The 24,777-nt window shown below is 44.2% G+C and overlaps 1 protein-coding gene across 2 annotated transcripts in view; it reads right to left on the bottom strand.

Moving 5' to 3' along the window:
• nectin1b (nectin cell adhesion molecule 1b) overlaps window positions 1–24,777 on the bottom strand; it is a 143,592-nt gene that overhangs the window by 73,170 nt on the left and 45,645 nt on the right. For both annotated transcript variants that reach the window (XM_071911138.2, XM_071911139.2), the window contains exons 2-5: window positions 17,435–17,806; window positions 14,626–14,925; window positions 13,540–13,657; window positions 8,440–8,591 (exon numbers count right to left, since the gene is read on the bottom strand). In XM_071911138.2, coding sequence (XP_071767239.1) covers window positions 8,440–8,591; window positions 13,540–13,657; window positions 14,626–14,925; window positions 17,435–17,806 — 942 coding nt within the window. The remainder of the gene's footprint in view (window positions 1–8,439; window positions 8,592–13,539; window positions 13,658–14,625; window positions 14,926–17,434; window positions 17,807–24,777) is intronic.

Here is a 24,777-nt window from a genome sequence, read left to right as displayed (position 1 = left end):
GACCTGCAGGGATTGCTCCTGGGCGTGCGAGAGTCCTGTCTGCACATGCAAAAGACAGACAGGTACAAACATTCCTGAGTCTTAGCGCAATTACTTGGACAAGGTGTTGCGACAGAGACTGGGAAAATGAGAGAGGATTTCAAAGAGAGGCGCAGGGAGTGGTGCTTTAATGCGACTAAACGAAGAACACGTAGCAAACAGCAGAAGATGAAAAGAAGATAGGAGGCTACTCTTTGAAGAAGTCCAGGAGTGGCAACAGTAAATAAAAAAAAAAGCAGAAGATGGAGTGATCGTCTCTGAGAGGTCGGGGAGTGACAACACTAAATAAAGAATGGCACAGAGAGTGAGGGAGGATGGGGACAATCGGGGGAGACGAATTAATTCAGTGATTCGAACGATCCTCATTACTCCCCTGTCTGAATTCGCCAGTGGTTGTGAAGTCATGGAAATGTAATGCTGCCTCAAAGAATAAAAGCTCATCACTGACAGGAATTCAGCATGCTGCCTGGGGAGTCAGCGCTGAGGCGAAGCTCCTTTTCCCCCATATCGCATATTCCTTCCAATATCTACCGCTTCGTTCTGTTTGTCAACATTTTTTCTGCTATCGCTGATTTTACAGCGGCATAAGCTTCCTTCATATGTAGGTAAATGTCACTCAACGCCATTAAAACGTTTAGACTAGTAATTCAAATTCAATTCCCTGTAAAAGCCAGCGGATAAGAGGCACAGGATGTGCTGAGGGAGATAACGCCGTGGCATATACTGGCATCAAAACACCGGTGACATCATCGCTGGCATGTTGTGAACATGCAGCGACTTGCGGGACCGTCCTGTCAGAGCGACAGAGGGACGTGTCAGACTCTCATGGAGTGGCATGAAGTGATCTGTGACTTTTATCGTCCTCTGTCGGCGACCGAGGGACTGCAGCAACGCCGACAGGCCTTGGCACAGTTTACTGCGGCTTGTAATTGACACAAATAATAAAGTCACATTTTCAAAAGAGACGGGGCAGTGATGAAAGCGTGCAGCTGAAACGTTTGCTCCCTAGTTCTTTTGTACGTATATCTATTTTTTCACAAGACTAGGACAAAAGCAGTTTAAAATGCAACTAGGTGGGGGGCGGAGCTTTTGTTCCAACACATGTACAGACCAGAAAGTGAGTTTTGAAAGCCAGAAATCTCAGCGCCTGGCAAAGTAATCATTGAGTCGTTGATATTGATTAACAACCCTGTCAACCCGCTGCAGATATATTATGGTCATTTTGTGCTACGGGGCAGTATAAATCTTACTTAATGCACCTTTAATGAGCAATATTTACACCGGCATTTAAACACCAGTACTGTTTTAAAAATTTGCTCAGAAGGTAAACCTATGGGAATGAATGAATCTGTGCAGTCCCAGGCTGGTCTACTCTGCATAGTGATCTAAGACTGAGTAATGTAAGGATGAATTATTAGGTCAGCGGATGTGCAGCATGTCATACACAAACAAGCCCTCTTTATCTGCATGTCAGTGCGCAACGTTGAGCAGCAAAGGGGGCGGGGCGCTGCTTGTTTACCAGCAATCCAACCTCAGCCTCTCTTCTGCTTTTTTTTTTTTTTTTTTTTATATATATATATATTTTTTTCACTTGTTATTATTTTGGAACAGTGTGTGTGTAATGCGTGAATCACCACAGCAGCAGCTCTGGAGCCAGTGGTCAGACCCTGGGACAGCGTCTGACCTACTTCATCAGGCTCTCAGGGAGGCGTGACAGATCCGACACCATGAGAGTGGACAGCGAGGAGGAGGAAGGGGAGGAGGAGGAGGAGAAGGACAGAGGAGCTGAGCTGAGCCGGGCCGAAGGGGCTCAGCCAATCCCCCTGCTCCATCTGTCTGCATCTCCATGCCATCCCTCTCCTCTGCATATCCTCCAGAGAGCAGAAACAGCAAGCAATGCAGAAACAAATGTTAAGATAAATCACCGCGATCCGGCCTGCACCGCTCTCACGTGCAATCCCCCGGTGACATTTCCATTTCACTCCTCCAGCCAGGCTATCTCCTCTAGCCCCTCTTCCCGAATAAAAGAGACCCTCCCGCTCTAAACAGCCTCTCCTCCATTTTATGCAAAGCGAGCTGCCGCCACAATGCCTTTCCCCGCAGTACTTCGCCTGGCGCAGCACAACAGAGGGCTTTATGGGCAGCCTATGGTGTGTGAGCGAGGGAGAAGCTCATGCTAATGTCTCATTTGGATAATGAGGTGCGAGCTCGGCGGGATCTGAGCAGCGAGCGGCCCCTCCTGTAGCGAGGAAGCGCGGGTAGGGGCGATGCTCCGTCGGCCCGCGGACCCGAACCCATCCAGGTTTGTAGATACCCGGTCGGGTTCGAGTTCCGGTTCAAGGGTGACGAGGAGCTAGCTGGGGGGGAGCAAGCGACCGGCAGTAGTCCGCCCTCGCTTAAGGCGTCGAATATGCTCTTCAACAGACCTGACAGCGTGTGTCTAGTTGAAGTGAGGGTGTAATGATATACAAGATATACATGTGTGGCCTCTGGATTTATGAATAATGCAAGGGGCGATGTGAGAAGGCGACGGTGCAATGTGCTATAGCGCACAGATTGAGACAGGCTCTGCCGTGACAGGCGAAGACAAACAAATTTCACATTGCTAGGGGAGCCTTTGCAAAGCTGACATCATAATGTCTCTTGTCTCTGTCAGAAGAAAGAAAGAGACAAATGGCTGCGTGGAGCGGCTCTGCAGTTAAGTCAGTAATATATGGCGCGATACTTGTTTTATTCAAGGACGTTCCCGCTGCAATCTCGCAAGTTTTATTACACTGAGCGATCATCTTGCTATCATGTTGCGAGAACTGACAGACCCTGCGGTGACTCAGAGAGCAACATGCCTGTTTCTCAGTTGATAAAAATGAACCACGCCGCCGCACCTACTGCTATTTGCAATTTGCGTTACCTGGTATTAGCGGAAGCCTGCGATGAGGGACAGTAAGTGTATTTTTTTTAATGAAAATCGAGGAGAGGAGGTTACATTTTGGAGCATTGATGCAAATTAAGTTCGGTTTTAAAGAACGTCGGCCTCGCTCATCCATTAATGTCTCTCACTGTCTTTGCCCCCATCACTGCAGATCTTGGAGGACGGAGTCTGTGACAAGCAGCGAACACCAGAAGTTGACACAGCCTATTACATAAAAGTCATGTAAACAGCATTCTGCCCTCTCTTCCACCTCTGCCGCTGCATCGCTCTTGATTTCTGTTTGCCTGGGAGCCCATTTCTGGCATCCATTTTACCTCTTCAACTAAATTCCCAAAATCAGAACCATTGAAGCATTTCTTTCAGTCACATGGGTTCCTTTATTTATTTATTTTTTCATTGGACTATGTTTTATTCATCTCATTTTCACCTGGTGGTAGGATTTATTTATTTATTTATTTATTTTTTAACTTTCTTTCTCAACTTCACTTTCTCACATGGGAACGAACTATTGCTTGTTCAGGCGAGCGTGAACAGATGTCGGCGCCTGTTGCCTGTGCTTACAGGAGAATCCATCCTCACACTTTCTTGCTAAATTGAAGAGAACGCAGTCACTCCATCTAGTTTAGCCCAAGTGGTAAAGCCTGTAGCAGACCTGACTGCACCTGTGCTCTTCAAAGCAGCTTGGTGCCATAGCCCTGTCAAAGGGGGGCGAAAGCTTGCACTGCTAGGCCATTAGGCATCCATATTCGCCTGCAGGTAAGTCGCCAACAGGTTCCCATACTGCCTGACCCTAAGCTGATTCGATTTCATCCTTCACATCTGATCCTCCTAATGTGCCAGGAATTATGCATTGTCTTTGACTCAGTCCGGCCCCCATCTCACAAAGGTTAGAGCCGCTGTGTGTGGGACAACGGCAGTCAAATATCACTAGCTAATCAAGTGGAAAAGATTATCCAACGCAATACTGAAACAGCATAAACAAATTAGCCCTCTACTGAATGCGCCGTTGCAATGAAAGACATTTTCCCACATGTCACATAACTGCGTAGTGAGAGGGCCTACTAAGGAAAACCACACATCTCCTTTCTCAGGGGTGATAATGAGATAATTGCAAGGCCCATCTTGACAAAACGGTCATTCATCATGTCAGCTCATGGGCTGGGAAGAAACTTAAGATGGCAGCAGAGATTTGTTTCCAGCACAAAAGCATTGAGTGTGATGGTGGAAAAGCTGATTATCTTAATGAAAGACTAATTTTGCTCTCTCAAGTCGGGGATGATCTTTGAGGGTTAACCACGTTATTCAACCCTTTCCTGTGGCTTCCAGCTTTCTCAGCTGCATTACTTTATAGGAGGCAACGTTTGACTGGCATTCCTATTAGATGGTTAAAAGCTGCGGAGAATGAATTGTCAAAAATAGCTTTCATTGTGAGGCTATTTAATTGTCTCTATTTTTTAACATGACCTCCGATGCCCCGTAGTAATTAGCTGATTAATCAGATCTGACTACTTGTCAACTTTCCCTCAGGAGATTTCTGAACTGAATGTGAATGAGAGAGGTAAAGGACTTAGGTAAGAACAGGCCCATTAGATGAAACTCTTGTCTCTCTTGGCACAGATCCCCTCTCTTCCCTCATCCCTCTCCCCTTCTCTCCCTCTCTTTCGCTCTCACACTTCCTTTTTCACCTCTTTTTCTTAAAGGGGGGATTGATTAAAACAGGAGAGTGGTTCATTAGATTCTGACAAGCGACACCATATCTCCAGAACACATGTCCTTGGAGAAAACCGTTTTAGCCCATGCGCCTTACCGTGGTCGATGCCATCTCCACAACAAACACTATACCTCCAACTAATTGAAACAAGGTGCTCTGTGCCCCTATCTGCGGAGGTGACAGTTATGCAGCTCCCACAAATCCATCCGTGAAAACTGAGGAGCTTGATTAAAATGCAGCTTCCTTAAGTGCTCCATCAGTGTTGTTTCCCAGTGTGAGAAAATAGCTTTTCTGTGATACAAACAAGTTGTCAGGGACATTTTATCTTCCTGACACTGGAAGGAGGGTTGTCTCCCTGGCAGGTTATATTGCTGTGTCAATCTAAAAATCAACATCAAAATGAAAACAAAAAGTACTACTGCCAAATTCATGCATAATGCAACTAGTAGTGGTGCATTTGAATGAATCAAGCTCTTGATAGTGACAGAAATGTGTACAATGGTGATGTGAAGTACTTAATAAATTGTATACGTGCATATTTACCTCTACTCTCACAGAGTTTACTGCAGGCATTATGGATGCTAGAAAAGGCCAGCTATGCTTCCTGATTTATTGACTCTGTGGAAATATATAACTCCCCTGAACACTACTAAATCCAAACACCATTAAAAAATGTGCCTTTTAACAAGGCAAAGAAATAATTATCTTATGTTTAGCACTAAGCCAGTAATTGCCAGCTCTGGTAGGGTGAGCTATTGAACAAATGTACTGCAGCTATCGGCCTGGTCACCTTCCTTTTCTGCAGAGAACACTTAGCTAGCATTCCTGTGGACCGGCGCTGCAGCCTTGAACAGCAGCCAGCAGTGGGCTCTCTTATCTGCCATGTCTCAGCCAGGCCTGTCTAAGGCTGTTGGGAGGCACAGAGATGCCGTTTGAAGTTAATGAAGCATCAGCACACTCCTTTACGTCCACCATTGGGTCATTATGCAGAGCCAATGTCAAGGGTGCACAAAGCACATGAAAGAAATAGGAGGAAGAGTGGTGCCCACCCTCAAGTTCACCTCTAACAGAGTCTTTCATTCCTGTCATCACTACCAGCACAAACTGCTGCTATACCACAAAATATACCGTGTGTACAAAGACGTTTTCAAACTGTTCCAAAAGGAAAGTCTTCTTTCACACCGACGTGTGAGGCCTAATGCTGCTCTACAACGGTGCAAGCGATATGCTGACAAGCCCACATTAAGACAGGAACAGAGTAGCATTTCACAACATCAGCGAAGACAAAGAGGAGACTTGAGGTCACTTTAGAGTTTCAGCACATAAGCACAATGTAACACATCCATGTACATCTATTGCTGCTGCACCTGTACAAGACACAAGGGCAAGACAGAGCAGACTGGGTGGCTGCTTGTGTGCCTGCTGCTCTCATGCTGCACACAAAGACCCAAACCATACAGTCGACTATAGCACAAACTGTTAAGAATTGGACAACAACACTTTTTCCAACAGTTTTTCAGATGGGAAGATCAGGAAACTGTTTGTGAGCTACAGTCTGACTGTCCACCATGTTGGAGCTGAGGCTCTGAACTGTGCCTGAGGAGGGGAGGCTGGCTGTTCTCCCCTTAACTTGTCACTGTTACTATGGGAACTGGCAACATGCTTTTAGGGCTTGTATGGGACCCTTTGGGAAATGGAGTGCCCTAAACAGAAATTCAGGACTTTTGCCATCTAACAATGTAGAACAAGACTTGCTGCTAGCATCCATTTTTTTTTGTCCCTTAAAGACGCAAACGTTTGCTTGTTACTACTGTGGATGTGAACACATTAGAAACTGTGTTGTGCCATTTGATATTCTGGACTTTTTGGCACAGTGATACTGAGTGTGATGCCAAATGGCAAAGATGAAATTCTGGCAGGTAAAGGAAAAGTAATGATGAAGTACTCAGATAGAGAATGTGACAAACACTTTTAATGCTTTAATACACCATTTTATGTCCCTGAATGATATGTGGTAACTGCGCACTTATTTACTGTCAACATGCCAGGTGCCAGGAAGCTGCAAGTACCTATTACAGAGAATCAAGACTTTTCAAAGCTTCAAAATCAATTATTATGTTTTCCTTAACCTGGTGTTGAACAAAATGCAAACCTGTGCATGTAAATGTTAAATAGTGAGGCACTGGAAAAATGCAAGACTAGACATTTCGTATGCAACCACAAACTGAAATTGAATGTGCTCAAATTATGTACCCACGCATTGTTCACTTCACACACTCACTCAATAAAATTATACGCACAAATGATGAAGATAAACAGAAAGACTACGGGGACAATGGCAATGTGGTTCATTAATTCAAGCAATCAATGAAAAAGCAGAAATAGAAAATGACTTCGGTGCCTTTGTTTTGCCTTTCCAAGGGGATACAGTACTTTATGCCAAACAGTACAATCTCTTTGGAACACAATTACTCAATACAAGCTGGTGCACAGTGATTTCCTGACAGTAGATTACTTCCTCACTTTCCTGTTTGGTAAGTAAGGGCTGTTCATGCCCCTTTGAGATTTCAATTATCACACTACTAACCCGCCTATTTTGGATGGGCAACTTCTCACAATGCAGGTAATGACATCACATCCACAAAAAGTGGCTTTGTCCTTGGCCTCGGCCTTACCGACAGAGAATAACACCACACATTGAAAGACAGGAAACAGAAAAACAGCAAAAAAAAGTATGCGATGCATGACACTGTAAGGCACAGCTGTTCACTTCACACCAAGCACAGCGTTGTCAGGCGCACAACATGAGTCAACATGCAAAGCAATGCAAGTTAGAACGCCCCCGCTTCCCAGAAACCAAGCAGAAAGAGTAAAGGGGGAAAAACCTTTCCTGTCTGACCAGAGCAAAACTGTCACAGTCTCCCAATTCCACACACACAGCTGGTACCAATACATGAGGATCTCCACATTCATGTATAGCAAAGTCAGATCTGGGATATACTGCAGCAAGGGCTTTGATTGCAAAATGCCTTCTCCTATGTATAAGAACCCAGAGGAACCACAGTGCGTGTGTGCCAACAATTATGTGGAAGGCAAGGGAACTGAATCAGTTTTGTTCGGCATTTTGTTTTCCCCAGAAGACTGAAGAAGAGACAAAAAAAAGAGAGAAGTACTCCAACTGTAAAAGAGACACGGGCTGTTCTGAGAAATGTGAGCGTGATGTGAGCAAACTATGATCAATACAGCACCCTCACCTCCACCCCCCATTTTCCTTGATGTTATTTTAGGTGCCGATAATAGACCTGCTTTATATTGCTCCCACACATGTGCCTGGATGTGGGACTGGGAGGTGTGTGGACGGGGGAGGTGTGTGGAGGGGAGGGGAGGGGAGGGGAGGGGGGCCTGCTGCCTCTCTGTTCTCACAGTGAGTAGAGATCTGATAGACAAACGCAGAGGCTTTTTCTTCTAACCTGCCACACACTGCAGCAGGGAGCCGCACAGCGAGGGCAGGTGGGCACGGCATCCAAAACACACAGGCGAACTGCCACAGCCACCTGGACCACAAGTGTGTGTGTGTGGGTGTGCGTCATTGCCCGCCTGCGTGTGTGTGCATGTGTGTTTGTGTCTATTTGGGGCGGAGCCGGGGGTGGCGGCTGTCTTTCCAGAGGGCTACTGTATTGATGCATGCCATGCCGGAGTTACTGCAGACGCATTCCCGAGGCCCAGAGCGAGGAGGAGCGACCGCCGTTCATCGACCTACCTGTGATGTTGACTTCTACGATGCCGGTGCGGGTCCCGATGCCGTTGGTCGCGTCACAGACGTACGTGCCGGCGAGGTCGTAGGTCACGGGCCCCTTGAAGAACAGGGAGTTGTTCTTGATCTCCACATTGCTGGGCAGGGAGCCGTTCAAACTGGTGGGAAGAGAGGCAATAAGACAGACACCATAAAAAGGTAGAATTACACCAGACCACAGTAAAAAACCCCCCTCTCTCCCGAGAGCAGCAAAGCAATTCAAAAGACCGTGAAAAATACAGTCCCCAGTGCAAAACAAACCTGGATGTGTGTGGGGGTGAGATAAATACCGGGCATATTTGACAGCGCTATATTTCATCCGTCATCCATCAAGTCCAAACAAAATTATGAGGACAGGGAATCCCAGCAGGTCTAAGCAGGTAAGACACCGCTGACGCCTGAGGACACAGTCTTTTGGGCATATGGAATAGAAAACAGAGGGGGGAGAAAGCTGCAGCGCAGCTCACATGGCTGAACTCTGAAAACTCGGGGGAGCTGTCAAGAGAGGCAGCTGATCAAGCGATAAATGCAGAATCTACCAAATGCTGGGCTGTCAATGAAAACCGTAGCCCATTGCTCCTGCCTGAGGTGTTTGTGTGAGGCTTTATGGTTCACTATCTCCGGCACGTTCAGACTCGCTCTGTCCTTTGATCAGGTCAACACACACCGAGGTCACGGATCATGTGCGCACCATCTCCAGATGTACCCTTCCGTTCTCTTATCAGGAACCCTTTTATGGCGCCTCCGAGGGGCGCGAAAGGTACACACTCATCGAATTTCACGAAAAATTTGCCATTTCCTGTTGACTTTGCCTCCTTTGGCTTTTACGGCCGACAGCTTCATGAGCGGCTCCGAACGGATCCAGCTTTAGTACGGGTTATGAAGAAGACCATAATAATATTGGATGTCTCCCCAATATGACAGTGGCAAACTACTGAGTGGCTGTGGCACTTTACACTGAAGCTTTTAAGAGTTTAAGCCCCCATAATGATTTGCGTTTCATTTCTGTAAACAATGAGGATGCTGCAGACACTTCCCTCCTTAACTCTTGGGCTTGTTCTCTGTTGGAGAGACACTCTCCGATCCACCGGTGCGCGAGGACATTATAAACAATGTAATGCTCTATTTATTACAGCAAGAGAGAAACAAAATGACATTACAGAGAAGCGACAAAATTAGGTCATACACTAACAATGGCCACACATCAAGCACTTGAGCTACACTAAATGGATTTACAACAAGGCTCTTTAATGATGGTGGGAAAGACACAGTGACAAGCTATTTGTATAATTAATTGATCATAAAATGTCAATTACAAACTCTTTGTTTACAAATAGATGGAATATTAGTGTGAGTGATCCATATATGGTTCGAATGCATTGTACAGAGCAGAATTTCTCTACAGTATTTTCTTACTGGTTGCACTGGAGAGTAAAGAAGTGCTCATAGTTCAAAGCGAAAGCAACATAAATAGCTGTGATCGAGTTGTTTTTCTTTGACCACCATAGTGGCGCGTTCACAACGGAGCTGCAAACAACCCTCAATACTGTATGTCACGATTCAATAATCAGTTACCTTGTGAGTCTATATCAAATGCTGAGTGCTGCAAAGCCCAATTGATTTGCAACAGAAATGAAAGGCTGGCAAACCGTGATTCACCGCAGATTCCGTGATGACTTGAGATGTCTGTGTATGCATGTCTGAGATATGTTTGTGTGTGTGTGTGTATGTGTGTGTCTGCGTGTGTGTGTGCAGGGCCTGGGGGGCAGTAAAATGAAAGGCTAACAAACAGCTTGAGAGTGATGCAGATTCTTTGGAGACTGGCTGTCTGTGCATGTGTATGCATGTATGAGATGTGTGTATAGATGCGGGTGTGTGGATGGTGGTTGGAGGGTTTTTATCCAGATTTCATGGGATGGCAGACGTGGCTTCAAAGACCTTACATACATTGCAGAACATTTTACACATTTAAGAAGCTCAAAACATGATAAATTCCGAGTTAAGTATTAAACATTATGAGTAATTAGGTCTACAAGTAAGACAATTGACATAGGCAATAGGCATTCAATTAGTAGAGATTATGATGTTTATTAAGAGAAGAAATTAAGAGCGCTTTCTGTGACTGCAATCTGCTAGACAAATAAGTAGAATTAAAGGATAAGGTGTTTTTAATGCAATGTTCATCTGTTTCACTGGCTTGAAATCATTCTAACAACTAAGCTAAAGTGTAATGCATAATTTTTGTTCTTGTAATAGCCAAAGAAAACATTAGCAATGTTAAATGAAAGGGAGTAAGAGGGTCAACCTCTACTGCCTCCATATTCGCACTTTGGTCCGCAGCCGCCGAAAGGTTGCTGCACTAATTACGCTCTGGAATAAATTAGACTTCCATATTATTTAAAGGGACATTAAGTAATCTAGGATTTTTATCCACAGCTATTGGCGATGAAGGAATTGCAACAACGTGGACAGGTTTCTTGCACAGCTTACGGTGTAATTGATATAAATAATAGAGGCACATTTTCACAATAGAGACGAGTAAGATAGCGAGTTAGAGCAGAGATCCAACAGAAACGTCTAGTAAATAGGTAATACATCACAATGCAAAATACTGTGACAATAATACTGCTTTGTCATTATCTTTTTGGCTTGAGGACGGAAAGTCTAATGATGCCGGTCGCTCGCTCGTAGCACCGTCCTCCATCGCTGAGCAGTTGAAAATGCGAGTGGGTGGGGGGGGGGGGTACAGACTGGAAAATAGGTTTTTGAAAGCCAGAAAACTCGGGTGCTGGGCGGAGCAATCGTTGAGTCACTGGTATTGATCAACAACCCAATGTCTTATGGTCATTTGTGCTATGGGAGAGCAGAAGTCTTACTTATTGCACCTTTAAGAAGCCTTGCATCCTCACTTTTTTTTGGATAGTAGTAGTTTCTTTTTTGGAAGTGGTAGTTTCCTACCACTTACTATGTTTGTGTCTCTTGAGACCTGTGCACCTAAAAAGTCTGAGCTTTGACATCAAATAAGGCACGGGGAGTTTCTACTGAGAGGAAAAAACAAAACAAAACCCCCCAAAAAGTTCAAATGTTGTGTGTCCATTCTTCTTCCTACTCTCTGCGGTTTCATTACAGTTTCCCTTTTACCCATTTTGAGAAATTTGAATAGCTGTGGTATGGTGCTAAAAGAAAAAGAAATCAAAGTTGTCTGCCTTGCTTTCTTCAAGGGGGACGGTGCGCCAGGCTTTCTGCATGTGCTCCACACAAATAAGGGGAAGAAACATTAAGGAGGAGGAGAGAGAAAGACTGCATGCAGAAGGAGCAAATAAAGGTTTTGTTTTTCCTTACAGCTGCCATGATGAGTCAAACGCATTTAAAACGAAACAACACTGAACTGTGAATAAATTGAATATGATAAATTCTATAGACGCCGGATCAACTTATAATCTGAATCTATATTAAAGACATTAATATTTATTGCCGAATACCATACAAGGATTTGGCTACACCCCTTGTGTGTGTGTTTCTGTACACATGCATAAACATGTGCATGTATACGGGCAATTTTGGAAGGTGTGACGCAATCATGCCGGCCTGTTCCGGATCGTTCCGTCACAGCCTTGTGTTGACCTCCACAGTGGAGCCCAGGGGAACCTTCACAACAGATTTGGCATCTCATTTCCAGTGCAGCAATGGCCGTCCCCTCCTATCTGTCAGCACAGTGCCCTCGTCTTTCTAGATCACATCTCCTCACCCCTCCTCCTCCTCCTCCTCCTCTTCTCTCCCTATCTTCCTAAATCTCCCTTTGCCTCCGATAAAATACCAAACGGGCCAAATCTTTTCTATCTTGTCTTCTGCTGCTGCTGTGTGTGGATATCAGTGTTTCTGCCCTGAAAGCAAAATCTATGCTTAAAAAAAAAAAAAAAGAAAAAAAACACTCCCCATGCCTCATTAAAATCCAACAGTGGCCTGTAGAGTAGATACAGTGAGGGCACAATGCTCTATTAATCCACATCCACTCAAGTCCAGTGACATATTTCTCAACCCAGCCTTCACTGAGCAATTACAGGACAAATTGCTACATTTATCTCTCAATTTCAGCGTATAATACTTTCATTTAAAGCCACGATACGCCGAGAAAAAGTTGCTTTATATTCAAAGAGCTGCGCTGACAGTTTTCTTGCATCTGACATGCCAATACAACAAAATCGAGGATAATCAGCACAAATTGCAGCAAACAATTCCGCATTATAACCGCGTTTTGGAACGTCGCAGCGCTTATGTTTAAAACTACATCATTTCCGCATGACCAACTTTCATGCCATTAGTCAAACATGAGCAAACCCGGGGTTATTTGGCGATTCCCCCGAGGCCTTGAAAACATGTTTTTTTTTTATCTCTTCTACCTGATGTACCGCTACATATTTGCAGTGATCATTTGTGAGGCAAAGAAGTGATGTCAGCCCTGCGGTATGCCGTTCCTAATCCAAGGCTCCTACTTCAGCTCAACCCTAACCCTCTGCTGTGTGTCGGGGACAAAGCGCTGCCTCTGTGCCCTCCAGAGGACACACAGCAATAACAATGATGCTTTCTCAGCCTCTACCTGCATGCCGGCCCCGAGACTTCAAAGCGAACACAAAAGCAAAAGCAAACCGTGTTCTGCTTGCATTTGTCTCCCAGTATCTGTGACCATCAGACAAGATAGGGGTGTTTGTTGTTGCCTTAATAGGTCTATTGTGCTCTGCCTCAGGTCCAGGTCTTATCTTCATTACACATTTTTATAAACAAACAAATAAATGGAGAAGCATTTCTGGAGAGGATGAAGGAAGTTAGTGTGTTTTGTTTTTTTTTATCTTTGAAGATTACTTTGTTGTTGTATATGCCTTAAAACAAATGTTCGAAAGGAGCAGAATCCATTCGACCAGGCCGTTCATATGAAATTGCTTTCCAAGCCCCGCAGCCGTTTTTTTTTTTTTTTTTCCAGCGAGAAATCTAAAGCGAGGTATATATATATATATATGTATATACAACATGCAGCCATACTGGGTTTTCGAGGGGTTTAGTCAGACTCACAGTTTCCACTGGTAGATCGTGACAGGAGGGTTCGCATCGGCCCTGCAGGTCAGCTGCACATCCTGACGGTTCAGGTACCAGTTTCCATCAAAGCCCTCGATCTTCACCTCGGGTTCATCTGCAAGGAAGGCATGGTGATGTCAGTTCTCCCCTCCAACACATAATCCCCACTGCTGTACAGCACTCCTTCATTGAAGTATAACAAAAGTCTGACAGTTGTAAGAATGCTGTAAGAAACTTTTCCTTTAAAAAAAAAAAAAAGAATCATCCATTAAGTAAACATTGGTTTTTACTATCTATATGCTTTTGTAACAGGACCCTATTACAGGAATTACAATTTCCCTCTATTTATATACATATATGATCAAAAATCTTTTAAAGAATTTGTTAAAATTTGATTTTGTTTAAGGGGTTGAATTTCAAGCTGTTCTCAGAAATCCATCCTGCTTTGTATGCAGTTTCAGGCCAGCTCCACTCAACACATCACAACTGGACTTGGCCTTAATTGGCTCCCCTCATAAAATAATTGCTACAAAGTTTGCTGAAGCATTTGAACTGCCCCTCCCCCCCCAACCACCAACACCCTTTTAACTAAACCACATTTATTTGCAAAAAAAAAAACCATCATTCCTAGAACATCAGCCCTGCTATATTTGAAAACATCATGAAAACCAGAGGGAGAAAGTAACTAAGTACATTACAACTCAAGTACTCAAGAACCGTACCTAAGTACAGTTTTGAGGAGTATTTCCATTTTGTGAGACTTTATACTTTTACTCCCCTACATTTCAGAGGGAAATATTGTACTTTTTACTCCACTACATGTATCTGATGGCTGTGGTTACTAGTTACTTTGCAGAATAAGGTTTTACATGCAAAACATATAAGCTAATAAAATATGTTGCATTGTTACTTAAGTACATTTTACTGCTAATACTTCTATACTTTTACTTAAGTGAGCTTTTGAATGCAGGACTTTTGCTTTTAAAGGAGTATTTTTCCATTATGGTATAGCTACTTTTACTTAAGTAAAGTATTTGAGTACTTTTTCCACCCCTGACAAAAACAGAATAGTATGGGACTTACACTGCACATTGAGCACCACGCTGTCCGTGATCCTCTCATTGCGGTACGTCACGATGCACGTGAGTTTCTGCTTGTGGGTTTCGCGGCTCGGCACGACCACGTAGTTGCTGCGCACTGTCACGGTGCCGTTGGGGTTGCGGTTCTCCTGGAAAGTGGCTTCCCCCTTCAACCTGGTGTCCCATTTGATCACGCTCGGGGGCTTCCCATTGGCCGACACGCAAGTGGCGACGGTCATCTTGCGTTTCTGAGCCCTGGCCACGATCGTGGGCGTGGTCAGGGTCATACGCGTCATGGGTCGAGCTGTAAGGAAGAGAGCACAAAGGGGCGCAAAGTTATTAAAGTTTGATTAAAGCTCATTAAAAGAGCTCCAAGAGAAAGGGGGATATTGTCTTTCCTGTCATCTCACAGTCTTAAACTCGCTGCCCTATCTTTGACTGTGAAGTATATTTTCTGTCTGAGTGTGTTTTTCTTTCGGTTTAAATATCATTTTAGCTTATAATTATGTGTACTTCACCTACCGACAGCCTCAGATTTGATGATAACAGCTATCTGAAGGAAATTAAAATAAGGGGTTGAGATGAAAACACTTTTGTGGTAATTCAAATCAGGGGAAGTTTTGCCCCCTTCCCTCCTCAAAGCCAAAGCAGTTGTCAAAGCTTACACAGATGTGGAACCCACTTGCCTACTCAAATGCACAGTCATCCAATTTAAATCCTTTGTGAGTTGCCAATTAGCAATCTCCTCTTAGTACATCAAAAGGCAGACTCGAGCAAATGCACAACTGTAAGAGATATGGCATGAAGAGCCCTTTTCGAATGCTGTCGGTGGGTTATCTACACACAGGTTCCTGAGCCACAGAAGTCTAAATAGAGCTGGGAGGCTCAATGACACAAAATGGAGACTTGGAGCTGACAGGAAGCTCTGGCAACAGGGACTACTTAAGCCAAGTGCTTTTTTTTTTTTTTTTTTTTTGCCTTTGCTGGATCTTAATGGAAAACACACCAAACACTCCGTTTCTAATTAGATCTCTAATCAGAGTCAACACACAACCTTTTCAAAGCTGCCTCTCTCCAAGATAAACTACACCTCTGGCACTCCTCGTCCACAAATTTGAAGTTATTACACATTCAAGCAAAATTACACACACTGAAGTGGCTTCATTGATTTCTGTCTCATCTGACACTTTTAAATCTGTGAATGTATTTATTTATTGTTCTCTGAAGTGGTCAATTAGGGCTTTTACATAATAGCAACAGAAAGAAAACATACAGCATGATTATACCAACATGTTCAGTAGATGGAGAAAGACCATGTGGTGTGATGTGTTCCAAGGGAATTATACTGACTTTACAATGGCAGCATGTGGCAATCTGATGTTGAAGGGCAAAGTCGTATTTCTGTTGGCGTCTAAAAGTGTTTATTCACCTGTAATTGATCTTTTCAATAGTCCTTTAGCCTTTCATGGAAAAGGAGGATGCCGTTTTGACCTTGTGTTCACTATCTGACTCTGAAAACATGTTGTAATTATTAAGGGTCCAAGCACCGCAGTGGCTGCAGCGCTATTGTTTTTGTTAGGATTTTTCCTCCACTTTCTCTTTTTCTGCATTAAAGACCGTAAGTCCAAGGTTTCAAATCTCCCCTACTGCTCGGCTAAAAAAAGAAATTAAAAGGAACTTTATATTTTAGCCGATAACTCCTGAACTGTACGGTATAGAATCAGATTTTTTTTTCCTCAGATTCCTTGGTTCAGGACAAATCCTTTGCACATACTGGTTTTCATTTCAGACATAATAATATTGAAAATCCAAACGCACAAAGGACTCCCATGACGCACAAAGAAAGTTGATGGTGAAGACACACAAAGAGGAAGTGAGGCATAATTCCTAAACGCTTGGTGCTAGAACAACCAAACATCACATATATGTTTGGGATGGGCTCCAAAGTGAGTCAGACCATGCATGGTTGTGCTCCATAGCGCCACCATCAGGCCAACTGTGCTTTTGTTTTTATTACTCCTGCAAAATAGACTCAATCTCCACCAAATGTTACTCACAACATATTTCAGCTGCCTACATCAAGACATAGTAATGAAGCTGACAGCAAAGATGCACAAACCTAAACATTTAATGCTAGAGCAATCACACACTGCACATACATAGGCTACATATGTGCAAATGGGTTCCAAAGTGTGTCAGATCACATTTGGTCCTGCTGTATAATGTTACTGCGAGGACAAATTGGCAATTTTGCGCCCATGGGCCTGGACCCCACTAATGGCCGCCTGTGGCTATATTTTCTATATTTATTCCTGAAAATAATGTCTTCATTTTGTGAAATGTTGTGCAATATTCCCTTATTTGGTGTGAAATTACCTCGTTTAATGCAAGCCCCATTTGCATGCGGTTAGTGTTGCTGTATGTGGGGATTAATGAATTACCCCCCAAACTCTGCGTTTTCGAAAAATTTTACAATTGTTTAAGTATTTGAAGTTTGAGCCAAAAATGCATTCAAAACGTCCTCTATAGGCTCCACTACTGCCTCCATTTTTCATGACAGGAGCAACAGAGAGAAAAAGAAATCACATGCCAAAAAGAAATTATGACTGAAATCACCAAGAGTTCAATTTGCACAGGATTAGTATTATCAGGGGACCTCGGCCTTCACCGTTATTTGCACAGGAATTTTTACTTTACAAATTACAGACATGGTAGATTGGCACAGGACTGAAATCACTGACGATCTGCGCAGTTGTAACAAATCACTACGAGAACTATTTCCCTTGTAATTGCTGAAGGTTGCAGGTTCTTACCGAACACAGTGAGGTTGACCATGTTCTCACGGTTGCCCGCAGGGAAGGTGGTGTACTCGCAGATGTAGGCGGCCTCATCAGACAGCCGCAGGTTGGAGAACACGATGGTGGTATCCTCCAGGGACGGGGTGCGGTGGCGCACTGCTGCCTGCTTGAAGCTGACCCGCTCCTTGAAGGGCGCCAGAACGGACACGCCGAGGGCCGGGTTGGCTATAGCCACGTTCTGTTTGGTGCCGTTGAGGAACTTCTGCCAGGTGACTTGAGAGATCTTGACTGGCGGGTTGCTGTTGATGAAAATGCAGCGCAGTTCCACTTGCGAACCCACAAAGCCAGACTTACTGGGGTCCATCTGTACCATCTGTGCATTGCCAGCTACAAGAAACGGAGGAAAAGGAGAGAAAAAAAAACATTTAATTACGATTAATAAGCATCCAAGGCCAAGCAAAGCACTCCAGTCAATAGCAAGTACATGCATTGAAAGTCAACAAGTCAATTCAGCCTCCTAGGTAGTGCATGCACGCACATCAACGCTCACAGTCAAGCTCACCCTTAATCACACGGATACACCCACACGCTCGCTCTACTCCACATAAGCAATCTTTATTCCGTACGCCTCGATGTTTAAAGTCAGTACATCATGGTAGTTGTGTGTAAAAGCTGGGGGAGTTGTTATTAACATAATGGGCACATCTATACAGCCCCCTCTTTGTCCACAAGGGTGCCGTTTCTGATGAGAGGGGAGGGCAGAGCGAGAACCAATGCATCACTAATGAATGAGTACATGGGCAGCGAGCTGGAGCCAAGTCATCCTCTGCTGTGCTCCCTCCACCTACCCAGCACCAACCTGGCGAGTCCATTGTAACTTTAATTACTTTTTAGTCACAAATACTTCAATGACTGCCTGGAGCCCCTATTAAAAGAAACAATGTGGAGTCCTGTGCAAGCATTCGCACAATAGGAACACACACATTAGCTATATAAAAAGCCAGCAATTAGGGCCCTCTCCCCCACCATCTATGCCTGTGAGGAGTTTGGTAACAAAAAAAAGGTCAATTAGCAAAGAAGGGCTTTCTGTAAACTTGCCTGTGGTTTGGTCTTTCATGCAAACGTTGACCTCTTGTTAAACTCAAGCCTCAACCTCCCGTCTCTCTCCTGCCCTTTGGCTCTTTACTTGATGAATGGTATGGCCTCTCACTATTTGCAGATAACAACCTGGCATTAGCCGTTGCTCACAGACCGCCCGCCTTTATCCACAACCCTGTCTCCTCCTGCCTCTCTCCCTGTCTCCAATCCGGTCCTCTTCGTATAGTTTAGCAAAAACAACGTATTTCTTTCGTACGAGCGAGTCTGATCTGGAGTCTGAGGACTGCTCCGGGGCTCCTGCATCCTGTTGTCTTTAACACATCTTTGTTATCTCAGGCATCGCATGCTTTGATTTATGCTCCTCTCCAGGTGAAGTCTGATGATGTTCCCATTTCCTGGTCAGACAACCCCTGGCTGAGTTTGTATTTACAACCAGCCGCAGCTGTAATTATCTCCTATGGATAGGAGAGAACCCACAGGAAGAAAGACTGAAATTCCTCCGTTAATCACGCTGGAGTCATAAACCCAGCAAGTGAATCAAGTCATAAACAGAGAGGAAATATGCTGCGGCCTCGAGTGGGGGGACCGGGCCTAAACATATGCACCACAAACAGAGCAACTCTTTAACAGTGACTAACTGCATCACAATGATGGATAATCGGTGGGCTCGAAGATAAAATTTCCACAGCGGTCTTTAAAATGTGTAAGAGTATGTAAGAGAGATCCATCTATGTAGACACCCACTGAATACCAAATCTGATGTGCTCTGTAGCCTCGACTGTACAGCGATGTGTGGAGGGGTGGGGGGGGGGTGTGTCTCTGTCTGAGCAGTGGCAGCGTCTGTTATGAAAAGTTCATAAAAGAGTGTAGAGAGTCAGCCGAAGGACGCCGGGGCACAAGTCATGCATACATACAGGAAGTAGTTGGAGCAGACCTCGGTGAGAAGACCATTAATATGAACAACGCATTTTTTTTTCCATCTTTCACAGCTGTCACGCAACTCGCAGGTTGAATGACTTACACTCCAAAGCAGAATATTACGAGAGAAAGGCAATTTCTATCCATTGTTATACGTTTCCACTCAAATACAGCACCTTCGCCGCCAAGAGCAAATCAGATAAAAAACAAAGTGACAACCTTTTCAAGTTACTGAGTGCACATCATCTTTCATTTCCTCCTGACCACATCAACAAGACCCTCTCTATAGAGATTTAAACTTCAGGGATTTGAAGATGACAGATTGATTTACTAATACAGTTTGACAGGGAGGACTGGCAACCTTGTCATCTGTACCTTGAGAAACACCTGTGTCCTTGCGCACCTCGGGGCGATGCTTTACTCCATTTTATCACAGCTTAGATTACCAGTGGTGGCAGCTATAGTATGATATTTTTTGAAATACCAAACACAATTTAGTGTGTGACAACACTAGTTAAAGTTTAATCTTAAGTCGAAGCGAAGTGAGGGGTTATGTGTGCAGGGGGGGCTGTGGAAACTCATAAATATGTACCTGGCTAGACTAGACCTCACCCACTTGAATGCTAAAACAATGCTGGCAGGGGCTGGTTTGTGAGAGCTACAGTTCTCCTCCCAACCCCCCCGCCCTCCATCCTCCTTTCTCCTGTGAGCCTGGTGCTCCCTTCTCAGATTGGACCAAATAAATAGCAGCCCACGCAAATGCAAACCAGAGGAATAGGCATAATTACACAGCCACAGCGCCCAAATCCCCTCCGTGAAGGACCGGGGGCCCCCACAGGGACCCCTTCCACTCAAGGACTGGAGGAGTCCTTGGCAGAGCGCACAGTTAGAGCTGTAATCACAGACTATACCGTGGTGCGGCAAAGCCATAGAAGAGCGGCGTCGCATACATGGCAGTAGCGCTAAGAAGGTAGATTTTGTGAGGGTTTTTTTTTTGAGAGGCAGTGCGTGCAGGAACGGCATTTAGGAAAACGGAGAGAGAGGAAGAAAGAGCCGGGGGATAGGCAAAGTAGTGGAGATAGGGACCTGGCGACAGGAAGAGTGAGACAAAAGAGGAAGGCGGAGCTTTAGGGAGATTTGTAGGTGTGCTGCGGGCTTGAGGCTGGCGTCGCCGCCGCCGCTGCTGCTTTGTTCTCGCACTGACAAGAGGGCGACTGCGGGGACAGTCATGCTCTAATGCACCTGGGGGTTAGACATTGCCTTGAGAGTTGCCAATGGAGAGAGGAGACCCATTTCTGGAAGGAAACGCAATGGCACAAACAAACAAAAGCGGAAAGTATGCCCGAGCTGGCAGAATATAAAGAAAGAAGAGTGGTTTGATTCACACCAGGTGAGCTGACTTGGATCAAGGGGGACATAAGGGGCGCTATTAAAACAGCTGCTGCGCCGTCTGGCCCTCCGCTGATAGCCGCACACTCCCAGGGCCTCGCCACGGAGCTGCGCTGAGGACATTCAACTGTAATAAGATCTCGCCTGTCAGGCTACAAGGAAAACCATGTGCTTTGTGTTGTTTGCATATGGCGCAGTGAGCAGTGTGTGTGTGTGTGTGTGTGTGTGTGGGGCATGTTGCACTGAATAACAGCCTTCAGTCAAATGAGCTTCCTATAGCGTGTGGACGACACCCAGGGAAACACGACACTGCTGCACTGCCCTCGCTGCACAGGCTCATGACCACAATGACTTCTACTGCGCTCCATTTTAAATGAGTGATTTAATTTCCCAGGTGGGAAATTAAAATGTTATCTACTTAATCATTTAACATTAAATGAACACCGATATGAAAAAAAAATATATAATCAGATTTTTTTCCATATCAATAATGAATGGAAACTGAATATATAACATGATATTTAATAGTTGTTTTTTTGTCTTTGGTACAGAGCCAAATATTACATTCATTCATTTTAAGGTAAACCTTTATAATAACTTTCATTAATAAGTCATTCACAACTAATTAATAGCCATGAACAAATCATCAGTTCATATTTATTTCATAACTCACAGATGTTAGATGACTTATGTATTACGTCATAACTTTCACATTTAACTTAATTAACATTAACATTATAAATGTGAATTAACTATTCACAAAAGTGATCTCCAGGAGCCTGTCAATGTGTTGCTTCATCAATTAATAATATGTTGTATGAAATTAGTAGATAGAAGTAGCAGATCATTTATTGGGGGATAATTTTTAGATTATATTGGAGTGCAGGTGACGTCTCTCAGAGGATGAATATTTCATGTTTTATAAAGTTTCTATTAAATAGTGGTAAGATATTTGTAAATGTTTTAGGTGATAGCATTTTCTATGATGGTAGCTGTACACTTACATGTGTTTTGCATGAAATATGAGTAGGCTTATGTTTTTTTAGGACCTAATCTAAAGTAGAGTGCATCCTTTTTTTAGCTTTGTAGAAGTTTATAACTCATTAGTTAATATCACGAAACAGTTTGTAGATCATTTATAGATCTTTTTGCTGCACCTCCATCTAAAGTTGAAACTGTCCGTCCTTTGTTAAGGTTTGTAGAAGTTTATAAGCTATTAGCAAATGTTCACCAGACATTTACCAGTGGATATTGCCATTACATGCTATGAGAAATCAACAGGTTTGATTACTGATAATCCAGAGTGAGAGAAAACCCAGCACCAAACAAAAATAAAAATATATCTTGTATGATTTTATGTAGCGGTGCTCACCCGAAGATCAAGGCTCTGAAGTCACTAGATGTAGTATCAGGTGCACAGGCAATGATCAGGCTGTATCTTCAGTATCTTTTATTAATGACATATCAAAAAAAGATCACACAGGACATACAGGCACTGGTTTTGTATTTCTTGTGTGCAGAGACGATTTCCTGCCAGTACCTATACCCAACACCGGAATTTAATTTGGGCAAATAGGGCAAATCTATGGCTTCTCAACTGGGGGATGGGACGCTCTCTTCTCTACTGCAGCACAACTTTGTGATTCAGGCTGATAAGACGGGTGTATTTTTGCCTAGTGCAGCTTTAAAGCTTATCTCATGAGGAGACATCATATTGTCTCCATGTTTGAATGTGTTGTGGTAATTCCATTGTTACTTAAATGGGATGCCGGTGGATACAGTCTGGCTTTAGCCACACAGGATAATGGCTGTTTAATGTAGTCCCAGTTCCCACGGCAATGGCACAGGCCTCTGTCCTGCTCTATTCATGGCTACGCATGGGTTGTTTAGGGGGAGGCTGAATCTCTCACATACACACACATACACACACACACACACACACACACCTCCCATCAGGCTCTTGTTCATTCCTCTACTGGAACATCTTTTTCCTTTTTTGTCAGTGCATGTTTTGGACCTCAAACAGTGGCATTCTGCTCATGTTACTCACTTACTCCAACAGACAAAAGTGTTTTTCAAGCTGCTTTGGAAAATAAACACAATTGTCCACACATAATGAAATGGTATTACTGACTTTCAGGCAGAGGTAAGAGTTGTTTCATTGCGCTTCAGTAGATACAGACAAAGGACTTGAAGAGAAACAGCTATATTCAACGTTTGATGCTGAATGAAAGCGGTTCATGTTGACCATGACCATTCAGCTTTGTGAGATGGAGGAGTACGTGGCGGAGAATTTGTGTAAATCTACACCTAACCACTATGTGGTGGTGCTTCATTCGGGTCTCTTGGGTAAACAGTGGTGTACCTGCCAAAACTGCTCCCTTTACCCTCTGTCTCCTCAAGCAAACATTCGACTGCGGAGGCAGTCAAAGCCTCGCTGCAACAGATGGTTAGTAGACCTGTTCCTAATTTTCCACTATCTGGTTCAAATTTGAAATACTCCTTTGTACAACACAGTCGTTCATTGAGGACAATGTAACATCTGCTGCGCTGTAAATGTTAATGATTATCCAGAATATTTATTGTGCTAGGCGACTTCCCAACTCGGGGATCGCTCCATGAAAGAAGCTAAGCATTTCATTTTAACTATTCCCAAAGGCTGTTTGTTTGAGGAAGAGGGAAGCATAATGACCAGGCAGCAAGGCACAGTAGTAGCGTGTTTTCCACCGGGGTTATAAAATTACAACTTTTAGGTTTGTAGTTTACAGCACTGGCCAGTCAGCCATGTGCGCAGACTCTCACCTAACGCAGCTGTATCTGATGCAACGCGGGGTTCGGAGCACAAGCCCACACAGATGCCGCTCGAGCAGCTTGAAGGCGTTTCAAATGTCAAGGGGACGCATCGGTTTGCCTGCAACAGAGCTTCTCATCTTATATCTGCACAACAATGATTCATCCTTGAATGAAACACTGGAAAACACTGCTACTCCATTTTGTTATCAGAGGATTTCAAAGAACCACACATACATGATAGAGTGTAGTATATCGCGCCTCTACTGGGAGCCTCTCTCTATCCTCTTTGAATAAAATACACCGGAAAAAAATAGTGGGAGTAAACAGCGCTTGTGGATTTTCTGTAATTAATGCTTTTCATTCTAGTCCAATAGGAAATATGCTAAAAGTAATCTGGGATTTTAGTTGTCTTTGACCGCGGCAATGACAAATAAAGCTGGGCCAAAAATAAGGCTTTGCCCCGGAGAGGGAGAGTCTATAGCACATATCGAGTGTAAACACAATATCACAGAGAGCCGTGACCCTCCTCCCTCTCCCTGCAGCTTATCTAAACAAGGCCACCGCGGTTTCGGTTCTACGACACAAAATAAACACTGCTGACGCTACCTGGCCAAACGGCTGGATGACATCACCCACTGATACCAAATAGCAAGCAAATGTCCGTAAACAAAAAGGTCGGGTACAAGTGAAAGGCAGGGAAAATCCCCCTCCCACCCCCCCCACCCCCCTCTCCAACTGCTGAACAAATCATTACAAGAGGGACAGTTGCGGTTGTTCAGCTGAAACTTTGGAGAGAGATCCAAGTATCGCTCGTGTCTAAAAATGCGGTATCGCCGATGAAATCACGTCACGGCGCGAGAGTGATAATAGCCAGATAATACACTTTATCAGACAGAGCTGAAGCTGAAGACACAGGGGAGCACTTACACAGGCCTGACAATTAGTCAACAAAAGCATCTCATCCACAGAATGGGGCTCGGCGCAATACGATGACGGTGTGCGCTGGTTATTTTTCAATAATGCAAAGGTTTCCCCGGGCTTTCAGACGAGGGCAGCTGCCGCACGTCTTAATAGGAAAGTGCTGATCAATAAATAAAAAGGGGGCCACGGGCGCCTGCTGGAGAAGTGATGCATTATGGTCTCAGACAGACCAAGCCCTG

The sequence above is a fragment of the Centroberyx gerrardi genome, chromosome 6 (assembly GCF_048128805.1).
Source record: "Centroberyx gerrardi isolate f3 chromosome 6, fCenGer3.hap1.cur.20231027, whole genome shotgun sequence".
NCBI classification, from domain to species: Eukaryota; Metazoa; Chordata; class Actinopteri; order Beryciformes; family Berycidae; genus Centroberyx; species Centroberyx gerrardi.
Note: the sequence above shows the minus strand (reverse complement) of the source record. Positions and strands in the feature narration are given on the sequence as shown.